The sequence below is a fragment of the Wyeomyia smithii genome, chromosome 1 (assembly GCF_029784165.1).
Source record: "Wyeomyia smithii strain HCP4-BCI-WySm-NY-G18 chromosome 1, ASM2978416v1, whole genome shotgun sequence".
Classification (NCBI taxonomy): domain Eukaryota; kingdom Metazoa; phylum Arthropoda; class Insecta; order Diptera; family Culicidae; genus Wyeomyia; species Wyeomyia smithii.
The window spans coordinates 143,335,353-143,348,742 of NC_073694.1; the positions used below are offsets into that span (position 1 = coordinate 143,335,353).

Consider the following 13,390-nt stretch of genomic DNA (forward strand, 5'->3'; position numbering starts at 1 on the left):
TAACCACAGACAGAAGTCCAAGCAAGAACAACACTGATCGAAAATTCTGTGTAAACTTTCAAAGAGAATTGCGTTATAAATCACTTGTACACTAGTGCCGCCTGGTGACCTTATCGCTACAATATATATTTTTCCGCTGGTGTACGAGGCTGGCGTCACTGGTAGCGCTATCTGGCTACGAATTGCTACTGCAAAAAATTTTACACAAGTTTGGAACTCAGCTTGGACGTCTGACTGCGCTTTAACTGTAGGGCTTTAGTTTACCCTTTTCTGAAAAATATGTGTTAGTTTACCCATTGAAACATTTTTCATTCTTACTGTGTATTTGGAACTTTCTGAAGGGTCATATTTCTGGCACTTTTTGCTTTCTTTTTATTCTGACAACCGCAGTAACACAGCGGCTTGCATCGCCATTTTTTTATTTTTTACCTGGAGATTTAAAGTCGATTGCAAGGCTAGAGAGTTTCCTTAACAAAAAAGTATCGAAATTTGTGCATTATTGTTTTTGTATCTTTTGCAAACAATGGCTGAATATTTGGCCTCCATTTTTGGTACTGAAAAAGATAAGTGAGTGTCGTACTACAGCTGATAAGGCTGGTGGAATATAATTTTGCTTCATACAATCACAAAATATTGCTTTTTAGGGTCAACTGTTCATTCTACTTCAAAATTGGAGCTTGTCGTCATGGAGATCGTTGCTCTCGAATCCACAATAAACCTACATTTTCGCAAACTTGTTTGCTACAAAATCTGTATGTGAATCCTCAGAACTCTGCAAAATCCGCTGACGGAAGTCACTGTGTGTACTGCGTATTTATAAAAACAACGATTTCAATAACTTGGTTTCCTCTTACTATTCTAGTGGTGGCAAATGTCTCGGATGAAGAAATGCAGGAACATTATGACAACTTTTTTGAGGACGTTTTTGTCGAATGTGAAGACAAGTACGGTGAAATTGAAGAAATGAACGTTTGTGACAATTTGGGCGACCATTTGGTAGGCAACGTATACATTAAGTTTCGTCGTGAAGAAGATGCTGAACGAGCTGCTAAAGACCTCAATAACCGATGGTTCGGAGGTCGCCCGGTCTATTCGGAACTGTCTCCCGTGACGGATTTCCGCGAAGCGTGTTGTCGACAGTATGAAATGGGAGAATGCACTCGGTCTGGATTTTGCAATTTTATGCATTTAAAACCGATTTCCCGGGAGCTGCGAAGATATTTGTATTCTCGACGCCGAGGACGTTCTCGTTCTAGATCACGTTCTCCGAAAGGTGGCAGACCACGTGATCGTTCGCGTGACCGCAACCGTCGATCGAGAAGCCGCGAACGTAAAGGTCCAGAACGTAACGATAATGGTCGCAAGGGACGGTACTAACTCGAGAGACTTCTTACCACATTTACAGTGACAATTGTGTGTTTTCGCATATTATCAATACCTCTTCGAGATTGTAACTAGATTCGGCCACTGCGTTGCAAGAATTATTTAAAAATTGAATAACTAAACGTTTAAAACAACAAGAAAATCCAGCAAGTTGCTCCATTACTTTCGGTAAATACTTGAAGTAAATAGTAATTTCCAACTAACTAATTGTTTATTCATAAATTAAATTTTCTTCGAAACCCAGCCTTCAATCCTGTAGTTATAGAAACTACACATTCATAGGCACCACTTTCTGTCCCATAATATTTTTTTCAAAAGGCAAAAACGAAAGATTACACTGACAAAAAAAAAACAAAGTCTCCCGTATTCGAATGAACTACATAAAATCTGATGAGAATTGTTTAAGTGTGACCATTGTTTGAAAATTTACAAAATGTGAATTAGGGCGAAGAAGCCCATTCTAATCAGTCGAAGAAAATGGCCCTCAAACTTCTGAATTTTGATCGATGCAAAAACTTTGATTTACTGGTTTTCTTACGAATAATATGTGAAATACCGCTCAATAAGGAAAATCTCTAAGGGTCTTTACGTCGAGCTCACATATAAATACCCTGCCGTCAACTGTGTATCTATTACTCAATGGAGGTGGATCTAAGGACAATGATATAAAATTTTAAAAAAATCTCGTTTTGCTAAGAAAATTACACTCTTAGCTGATATTTAATAGCTTAGGGGTCACCACATACCACGTGGACAGCTTTGGGAGGGGGGTTGGCTAATGTCCACGGTCCATACAATTTTTTTAGAATTTATATGGGCAGTTATCCACGGAGGGGGTTGTTTAGCTATTCAAAGATTTCTGATTTATATGTATCATCTAAAAGAGTATTATTTTCTGAGCAAAACGTGATTCATTGAATTTTATATCATTGTTACCCGGTTTTAAATGAAAAATAAAAATCGTTCTAAATCACTACAATGGCTGTTGGTACATCGGCGAACCACAGAGAACAGACATTAGTATTCACATAAAAAAAATTGAAAATCATGTGTAAAAATTTGAACCAAAATACGTTAATACACTAATGACATCTGTCTTGTGGTGCCCCAGTTGCACTGTATGAATATAGACCTTTTCACGTACTAATGTGTTAGTGCAACTAGTTGGGGAAAATATTTAGAAATACAGCACTCGTGCGCTAATTGCACGAAAGTTGCAGTGCGATTAGCGGACGGGCTTTTTAATTGCGTGAACTCAAAACTGTCAAAAATTTTCTGGGGGTGCGCTAATGTTTTGTTTTCGTGTATCCGTTTACGAACCAATTTTGAGCCAGTCAGATGTTTTCATGCATTGCAACTTAGTTGAAGTGTAACGAACATTACTGTATTTCACAGAATCCCACGTTTTTAGAAGCTGTTCAGTGTGTGGACAGCTTAATGCGACATTTCAGTGAGGATCCGATATAAGCGATCAAATTGAAATCAATTATATCGACTATAATTGAAAACAAATGGGACAAACGTGCAATGTGATTATGTATATTTGTTATTTAGTACATACAATCGAGATCTAAAATAACAAAATTAAAAGATATTAATTTCTTTTTCAATTAATTAAATATTTCGTGCATTCAGTATCCCCTCGCAAAACTTGACAGAGAGACGTTAGCTTTAAAGACCACGTGTAGTTTGACGCAAAACTACTTTTTAATTGCTATTGCACTCTCGTGCAACTAGCGGACGTGCAATTAAAACGCAGTGCAACTAAATCGCGTGCAATTAGCAAACGAGTGCTGTAGCTGTTTTGTTTGCAATGCTATGTTTCTAGCAGCTAGACAAATATTCAGTTAAACAGTCATTATATGTTTTAAACTTGTTCCTGAATATTTTTTTTCATTCGTGATCAGAAATCGGAAGAAGCTGCTGAACATAATCGACCAAAAATGGTAAAAAGTGATAAAAGTCGAAGCAACGAGATGTGATGATTTTCAGTTTGGAAGAAACAAAAGCAACTTTACACGGGTTTACACGTTCACTAGTGTGCGTAGGTGAAAAGTCACTTATCTCTATTGCCGTATCGATATTTTATCGATATCTGTGCTTGCTTTGTCATTGACGCGAGCGCCACATAGCGGGAGCATTACCACTTACGGTTAAACGACGGTTGAAAGTTTTTACACATCTTTTGAAAACAAGATGAACGTTTGTTCTCTGTGGGCGAACTGTCATTGTAGCGATTTCGAGCAGTTTTAATTCGTGATTTACAAACTAAAGGACAACAATAGAAATTTTTTGAAAATCACGTGCTGCTTAGAAAATGCAGCTCTTTCAGATAATATAAAAAACTGATATAGCTAAACAACCCAATTGATTATGTGTTTTGCGATCTGGAATTTGTATCTTAATTACTAAGATATAGAACAAAGACTATAAAGTATCAGAACAAAAATGAAAACACAGGATGTATGATCTGACGGATAATCTTTGTGTGTCTTAATTTTCGTGAGATTTGTTGCCCTAATGTAATTCTCGATATGAGATTACATTTGACACTGTGTGTCGAAGTCATCTAATCATTAAATCAAATCTGAAATTTCTTATCAAATAAGTTTCGACAACAGTACAAAGATCAATTTTAATTTCTTCGGGCTATGCTGATTCGTCGGCGTTTCGATTTCCCTACGCCTTACTTGGTCGGCCGATGTCGGAATCGGAGTAAACCAGCAATCGATATTTTTACTGGGTGATTGATATTGGCCGATGTCGGAATCGGAGTAAACCAGCAATCGATATTTTTACTGGGTGATTGATATTGGTGCTGCCAGCACTGCCGGTTGACGTTTGTTTGTTTGTATTGTGCGCTGAAAAAAGCTGAAAAGTAAACAACTCATTTGTGTGTGGGTGATTGAAGCATATTGATCTTGTTTTAGAGTTTCCTGCCTTCATCCGTGCAAAGCGAATGGCTCGCAATCTTTAACTGCATTCATACCAATCAGCTATCGTGAGATATTATTACACCTATCCAATAAAGTTGATCGCGCGCGCCGGAGAGCTTCAGTTAAGTGAATGCATTCGTACAGATCGGTTGGAGTTTGTGATTCTTTGTTCGACTGGTTGGTAATTTGTTTCAGCAGCTAGCACTGTTCAATGGTTTATTATGTTTTAAACTGTTCGAGAGTAAACAAACCTAAAAGTGCGACGAATGAAGAAAATTATGGTGTTTCCAAATGAAAGTTCCGAAGAATGAAAGAAAAAGTGCACAAGGTCGTTTCGTTGTATGTACTTTCTAATCTATAATAGTGCTGTGCTGTTGAAAACTTCGAGCTCTGTTTTCACTATAAATTGGAAGTGAACCTTACTGGAAACTGTTAGGAATAATCATGAAATTTTCTACATGCGATAACATAATATATGTTTTGAATCAAGTTTTCTCTACGCGTCTGTTGACCACACGTGGATGGCTGCTGGTCCTTTTATATTTTTTTGCTTCGGAACCGGTGAACGGTGAGACGACGATCAACAATTTCCAAGATGTATCGCATGGGATTCATGACAAGCACTGTCGTCATCAGCATCCGAAGGCGCATGAGGTAAAGAAATTAAATTTGAAAACATAGGTGTTTCGTGCGCAAAGAGAAGGTCTTCTTTCAAAAGGACGTGCAGCTCGCTGTTGGATGTATGACGGTTCTGTGGCTATGGTAAACAATCTCTTCAAGCTAAAATGGGAACATAATGCGTTACAGAGCCATTATGTCTATAGGCCAGCTAATGGATTAAAATAAATCTACCGCCTTTTTTGAATGTTTATGCAAAATAGAAAACAAAATGTGAATATAAAAATTATTATTTTTTTAAATTTCAACTTTGTCCTTTCTGGTATTTGAACCGTCGATATTTTTCACGAACTCACGAAAAGTTTTAAACCATTAAACCGTGAAGTCATACTAGAAACGTTATTTAAGTTACTTTTTTATTCATGACTCGGAAACAGCACTATTGTCAGTAGACATGTTTTTCATGCATCGAACACAAAAAGCTGTTGCCAAGTAAAATCGTGGTTTGAATGCAACACCGTCTATAATTGTCTTTAGCTTATGCAGCTAACGGTTTCAAAGTGGTATTCACTCTACAGAGTGCATATTAATCACGCAGTCGGAACAATCTATTTGGGATCGCACATTTCGTATAACCGGATGACCTGAGAGTTTTATAGATGCGTCAATTTGTCTATTTAAGATTCCACTTCAATGCATATGCCGTTATTGTGTAACGACTTCGTTGTAATTGTCTAATATTCCTTTTACTGAATTTATCCAAATTGTGGAATTTTTCATCTAATTGATTTTTTTCATACTTCTAAAAATCTTTGTACCTTCATATATCTACATGTTATCTTGTATATCAATCGTTCTCATAAAACAATCAGTATGAGAGCCTGGACAACTTGATAACCATCAGCAGTCTCGTGTTGCTTGAGGAATGTGGCAAAGATAATCTAGAAAGGTGACGTTGTGCAATGCTTTGTTTGCTTTGTATGTCTACTTAAAGTCGTGCGATAATTAGCTAAAAATGTCAAATGCAACCCATCGCTTCTTTGTCTGATATGTCATTGCCTTTTCTACAAGGTTTAAAACTTAGTGGTGGACACAATGATGTGTAATATTTTGTCTCGTACCCCAAACAGGGCTTCTGTCGAACATCGTATATAGTGGCCTAGCTATCGTATTACGCCTTGCATATTTTTGCAGTTAGGCAAGTAGGTTAAATTGAATTTAAAATTTATGAAAATATTTCGTTTATTTACATATTAAAACCCAACCAAATTTACCGCTCCGCATTTAGATCTGCCAGCTTATCGATGTATTCGTTCTCCGATTTGATTGGTTGATTATCGATTAGCGATTTTTTTTATAAATATTTTTTTATTTAATGTATGACAACTATCAAAAAATTAGAAATAACTATTTTAGTATTAAAAACTTAGGTGTAGTGGACATTTGTTGACAATTTTAACCAAGTTTTTTTGTTATGATATCATCAGTAGTTGAACAGCTAACATACTGCAGGAAAAAGGACTGGTGCATAATTATAAATCACATGTCCCCTTCAATTAGTTTTTAACATTGAACTAAAGTTTTTTTTTCGGAATAACAAAACTTTTGTACCTTGCTTTGGTTCTAAACGACCGCGAAATGTACCTTTAGAACGAACAAAAGGTCTCACATTGTTCCAAGCATATATTGTAGTAATCGCTTGTCGACAACCAAGCAAACCGGTGAGCTGCAAGTTACGGTGAAACCTATCGATTAGAATTGATTACCTTGGTTGAAGCTACTGTTATAAAGCACTGAGGCGATGGTGCAGCATAATTTGCTCGTGACTTATGATCACGACGTAAGGTCTGTACCGAAGCGGTCGACAGATTTTCTGCCCATTTTGGTCTAGAGCGCAGCAAAGTCCTACCATTATCGAGTACGATTTTAGTCAACTGGTTAGCTGGTGTTATTTTGCGTCATGTTTCAAGTTGAATGGGTAAACAAGATCGCTGTCATGAAGTAACCGAAATTTTTAGCGGAGAACATAGCGCTGTATTTACCTGTTTGCTAGATGCATTGGGCCTAAAAACAAACATTCGGTTTTTTAGTCTAGTCTAGTCTACACTAACACAGCCAGTACATGAAAGAATCCTGGAAAATGATATCCACAATTTTCAAAACATGATTTCCACACATTTTTCTTGTGAACGGCCAGGCCTACTGTGTAGCGCAATACAATATGTTTTATTTGCACAAAATAAAATCCGTACCAAAAATAGCAAATATTTGCTTCGTCTAATACCTGCTTAAGAACGGGGGCAATCCGTACCAACCGATTCGTATGTAAAACGTAATATAATTCGTTGGGAGTAACAAAGGTAAGAAAGTACACTCCTTTGTTGACAAATTTTCCGTGATGGAACATAGGTATTTCCTCCTTATGTTCGGGTTTCGAAACCAAGGATATAGCGCCTTTGCTTGCCTCCTAAAAACAAATAACTATTTTTATAACGCGACACCATGAAAATGCGACTGTTTTTCCATGGCCTACCTATTAAATCTACTCAATAGCAGTAATAACTGTGTCCATGAAAGCCCATATCTCCAATATAAATGATACTAATCATATTTTTAAAAATTGTGTCAAAATTGTGTGTCAAATTGTGTATGATCTATGTGTCAAATTGTGTATGATCTTTTATGAATGTTTTTTATTCAATCATTTAATCAAGTTTTGCATGTACATTCAAATGAAACAAACGTTTTCCGTAAAGTTCAATCCATCCTTTTTCACACACACAACATTTCTGGATTGAATATGCAGTTTGAAATTTTAATGTCTTGGCGTAGAAGAGCTTGGAATGTGCCTTATGTACAATTAACTTCTCCATATGTAAGGCTTCTATATATGTGGAAAATAAAATGTTGAAAATTAACATCTTAGATATTATATTACGTTGATTCTTCAATCTGCAGTAGAGTTTTTAAACAGGAATGTAAAGCCAAATATCAACTGTAATATTAACAAATAATATATAGGTTATACTTGAATTGACATTATGCTGAATAGTCCTAATGTCATCACAGAGTTTTTAACCCCGCATCGGACATTATTACGTTTCATGTCCATGCCTACTGTGCGAATTTGGTTCAATTTCTAATCGTGTGTAGCAGCCATTAAGTTATCGGCTGATTGCGTAGTTTTGTCCTGACCGTTTTGACATTTTGCAATCACGACTTTTAAAGACGCATGTTCCGGGTATATCGTGACCAACGGATGGAGTTTTGTAGTTATTTTTTTCTATCTGAAGGGCATTGGGTCAGGAGCGCTAAGATGCGACAGATTGTTTTATTTTTAAGTTGTCAATTCATTCAATTTTAAATACACGTTCTGATACTTTAACTGGGTCTTTACTACAAAAGTTCACACTGTAGGACAACGTAATTCTATGCCCCTAACAAAAAAACTGGGTCTTTGAATGGCAAACCCCAAAATTTCCTACTTCGAAAATAAATAATAATGTGGTCCGAAAGGGACTGTTTAGAAGTGGTACTCTTAATTAAAATGCAGGGTCTTAGAATAATAATCAATAGTAAAATAGCAATTCATACAATAAAGTAGAAAAATGGATGCATGGAAGACAGTTCGAAAATTTGATGATCGACGGATTTTTTCACAGGGTTATTAATAATTTTGACAACCAGACAGCGCTAGTGTATCCGTATGCGAACACCTTAAAATATTATTGATTGGGATAAAGAGAATAAGTTTTTCAAAAAATAATTATTATTATTCGGTACTTTTGTATGACAGAACAGCATTTTTTTAGAAAATTCCAATCGCTGCTGAAATATGTTTTTTTGACGAATTTTACCGATTTACTCATTAACGCAACTTATGATGATTTGATGGGCGTTAGTCCTATTGTCCATTACTGAATATTTTGTTTAATTCGAAGCCAATGAACAATTGTTGCTTTGCTGTGAAATTAATGTTTCTCCATTTTATTGGATAGCAGTCGCACAAACGCACACCCGAACATATAGGAAAATAAGAAAGAAAATCTCCAGCAGCGATACGTTATGGTGCCAAGGTCTGTGTCATGTTCCATTTTTGTTTATGAGCTGAATTTGAAACTCAAGCGAAAGTATTGTATATAATATAGATCAGCAAAAAGTCTGTAGAATTAGCCACAATCAACACTCGTTAGCTGCAATCTGTGGTTAAAACAAAATAAACTTGAGTCGTTGTGATGATTTGCCAACTGGAGCAGTTTTCTTGTTAGAATTTTTGCTCGTTTTTTGTTGCCCAGAAATTAGTCACTGAAACCAGAAATATCCATGCAAAATTTTTTCATTGTTTTAAGAGATCACCAACCAGATGGCAAGTCTGGAAAATTTAGTGCAAAATATGACATGCTAACCTCTATATAAGACAACAGGAATTAAAATCTGAAGAAATTTGACTCTTCGAAAATAATATGTTGCCTTACACATAAGATTTGGTCAAATTATGACTGAAACTAATGTCAAGTTTGGATCCCATACAGAAATCATATGTTGCATGCATCAGCGATGCGCAGAAATTAGATGCGATGTTTTCTTTTCATTCAAAATCATTTTGTTACCTAGAATAGAAAGTGTTTTCCAACATGTGTAACGAATTTCTCTTATAAACTAGGATTTAAAATATTATGTCGAGTGAGATTGAGAGAATTCACTAATCGTTTTCAGATGAAAAATATTAAACAAAATCGGAGTCCAAAGCAGTGACACGCTTTCCTACGACAACGATGACAGAAAATCGTATTTCGCGAGCAAGCCGGCAGGGCAGTTCATAGAAACTAGTTTCAATTCTTTGTTCTTTCAGCAAATTCACACAGCCTGCACTACACACCCTAATGTCTGGTTGTGCTACAGCCGATCGCGGTAGAAGATTTGCACGTTACTAAACCGGTTGTATGCATTACATTGTTCCATGCTGGTTGCACATTTCAATGGACCCAATACGCCTTTGCACTACATTAAATCAAATGCCATTTCGGTTATATTGCTATGGTTGATTTGAGAAGCGGCATTAGCAAAATAAAACCACCAGACGGAACTTCCCATCTAAGTTCAACGGCCCCGTGGTTCTAATACATGTTTTAGCTTTGATGGAATATTGCTTTCAGACAGATATTCAAAGTCCGTTCTTCGTATCAGGTTGTGATCTATCAACAGCGACATTCGAAACACTTTGAACGCTCTCAGCCGCCCCATGATTGATGACAATTTGGAGGTCTCTAATCGGCTATTCATGGATGGATGGATACCAGTGCGGAACTGATGAAACGTGAGGTGTGATTCGCGCTTGATACTTGAGGCTACTTTGAGCGAATCGCAAATTTCAAAACCACTGTGAAGATATTATGCTGGTTACAATGGAACGTACTCTACCAACACGTACTTATACTATTACTGCGCTTAACTCTCCAGGGCCAGCAAAGTGAGGCCAACTTAAGCAGTGATTGTATTATGCTAGTTGGGTACTTTAGAGACTGTTGGATCGATATTTGCTCAGATATTGGTGAATGTGTTTATTTTTTACGTTTGTAATAATGGAAAGCTATTATTGTAGAAAATTACGGAATTAACGCAACTACGACAAACTCGATAACAGCTCGCATATTTGATGTTTTTTTCGATCTACTTCGTTCGAATTATGTGAGATCTTTGCTGCGCAATCGCATGAGGTTAGAATTGGTGATTTCAATATATGATTTTTGACTAAATTATGTTGAACTGTAAATGTTTAAAATGCAAAAATACACCATTTTGTCCAGATCCGTAGAAAGAAAAATATAAGATAAATTGCGTTTGAATCAGGCACATCTGTATTCAACTCATTTGCTAACTGGTGGGAAAGGCTTTATCATGCAAAGCATTTAAATAAATATGTATGTTCTATCAAATGAAGATTAGTTTAATTCAATCATCAATCAATCTTATAATCTTAGTTTACGCAGCTAAGCTTTTCTTGGTCGAAAGCAGACTTGAGACCTCCAGTGAAGAGTGTCGTTTCTCAACATCAGTATCATTAAAAGAGTTTGCTTATCGCATATATTTAAGTAAATGAAGAGGCATGGCGTTGGTTTGATTCGATTCGAGTAAGAGAAAAACCTAAATAATCCACCTAGTGGTGCAGAAACCTTTGTTATGCTAACTATTACTTTATACATATTAGGCCAGTCAATTACAAATCGTATACCAACGTAAGTCCAATTTCAATAATTAATGAAATGAATTTAAAAGATAGTTTTCAGAGAGTTAACCAAAGACGATCATTGAATTAAAGCTTGACGTGGTTTTCGAAAATAATATGAATGTTACAACTGGATTACATGAGTCTTATTTTTTCGATTACAAACCAATTTTTAAATGCTGGCTAGAAGCAATTAATTTTTTTTTAAATAATAGAACGTGGGAAAACAGTAATAGATAACAATGATGCTGATTTCACACTAGAACAGCAAGCATGTATGTTAGTTCAATGCGGTTCTACTTATTCGCTTCATTTTCAGAAATCGCAGGACCTAGATTTATGAATCAGCATCAAGTTTTTTTTTACGAATTGAAGCAAACTTCTACAAACCTGCTCTCGAAATATAGTTCAGAATTATACAGGAAAAAAATATAGCTATTGATGAAAGTTGTCAATTGAATTATATCTCAAATGCATTATCTGAAAATGGAGGTTCTCCACGATCTTTGAGAATTTTGGATTTTCAGAATGTAGGCGAGAACATTATTCTTTTCGAAGGCCTAGGTTGTATGAAAAAATCCGAAATAAAAACTTTTTAAATCTTGCTGCGATAACGAGAAGAAAGCACTTAGTCTTAAATTAAAAAGCAATATTTATATCTTACATGAGCAAATTGTATCATTCATAGAGATAAGTGACCTTTCACCTGCGCACACTAGTAACCGTGTATAGCCATGTAGAGTTGCTTCAACACTTTTTTCTTATTTTGCCAATTACGTTCACCAGCTACTTTAGATTCCGAGTCACAAATTTAAAACATAAAATAAGTGTTCAACTGAAAATTTTCCAGCTTTTAAAAACGCAAACAAAACAGCGATTTATTTGTGTTTTTCTCACACATACATACGTAAATAGGTCTGTTCATCTTTGGTAAAGCATCGTTAATTGTTTTACATTTGTACACTGTGGTATCAGATTTTACTACAATGCTTGGCTCCCGAAAGCTGTAAATGTTTCTTACTCTTAGCAAATCTAGGTTCAACGTACAATTTAATATATTTTTTATAAGAAGTGAGGACGGAAGCTTCGGAAGCAAGAAAAGGAGCTAAGTGAGCATTGCAGTTCTTCTAAAATCTGGTTCAAATTTTCAAGAAAAAGCTAAAGGGTTTTTTATTTACACAAGTTAAAACGCACTACGAAGAGTGTAAAGATTATGAAAAGTTGTCGATGATTGTTGATTTCCTTTGAGAAATAAATGCAATACGAAAAAAGAGGGATAGAGAAGAAAAAAGAGCAGTGAGAAAAAAAAATTATCCAGAAAGTAAAATATCGCATGTCTAAAATATACTTTGGTCAAAACTCTACAGTTTAAGCAACAAACAAAAGATCGCACTCAGTATGATTTTCAAAGAGCTCTGGGGCTTTCATTTGAGCATGCGAACATTAAAATCGGAATAAGCATTCTGTAAAAAGAGTGTTTTTTTTTGTTATTTTTCTTTTTTGGGTCGATTCTGATATACTAGACATATAAACAACATATTTACACATACATACGTACAGGCACATATACACAAACATACATAAATTGTTCAATTCGTCGATCTGAGTAAATTGGTAAACAACACATGGCTCTCCGTGCCATTAATTTTGCCTTAAAAGTTAAATGTCTCATATAAAAAATACTCTTTGATCAATATTTTAAAATCTAAGCCACTAATCGAAAATCCACTCGGTAGCATTCTGGGGGAGCACAGTAGCTTTCGTTTGCGTATAAAATCATCAAAATCGTATATTGCGTTCTGTAAGAAAGGTGCGTTAGTATTTTGCGGCACATACATACAGACAACATACATACACACACATACACACATACACACACACATACACACGAACAGACATTGCTCAGTTCGTCGAACTGAGTCGAATGATATATACCATTCGGCCCTCCAGATCTTGGATCTATTTTGCGTTTTTCGACCGATTTTATAACCTTTGTTAAGTATAACAAAGGTAAAAATAGTAGTAATTATTAATATTTGTTTATTGGGAAGTGAATTCAACAGATAAGGCGATCCTTAAAGAAAATAATGAGGAGATAATGAAGATAGTCTAGAATATGGTGATTCGTAAGCAAACCAATAGTGATGTAACTTAATTTTGACGTAGGATTACGTTTTTGTTTGCTATACTGGAGTACATTCTGTAAAAATGAAAATGATACGGGCCA

At 35.7% G+C, this 13,390-nt stretch overlaps 2 protein-coding genes across 2 annotated transcripts in view; both read left to right on the forward strand.

Moving 5' to 3' along the window:
• Positions 1-398: 398 nt before the first annotated feature.
• Positions 399-1,590, forward strand: LOC129725629 (splicing factor U2af 38 kDa subunit). Its single transcript, XM_055681677.1, has 3 exons — positions 399-567; positions 645-799; positions 863-1,590. The coding sequence occupies exons 1-3, from the start codon at positions 524-526 to the stop codon at positions 1,375-1,377; spliced, it is 714 nt and encodes a 237-aa protein (XP_055537652.1). The 5' UTR covers positions 399-523; the 3' UTR covers positions 1,378-1,590.
• Positions 1,591-4,288: 2,698 nt separating this feature from the next.
• Positions 4,289-13,390, forward strand: part of LOC129717026 (leishmanolysin-like peptidase) — a 67,116-nt gene continuing 58,014 nt past the window's right edge. The window contains exon 1 of the mRNA XM_055666872.1: positions 4,289-4,973. Coding sequence (XP_055522847.1) covers positions 4,764-4,973 — 210 coding nt within the window. The 5' untranslated portion in view covers positions 4,289-4,763. The remainder of the gene's footprint in view (positions 4,974-13,390) is intronic.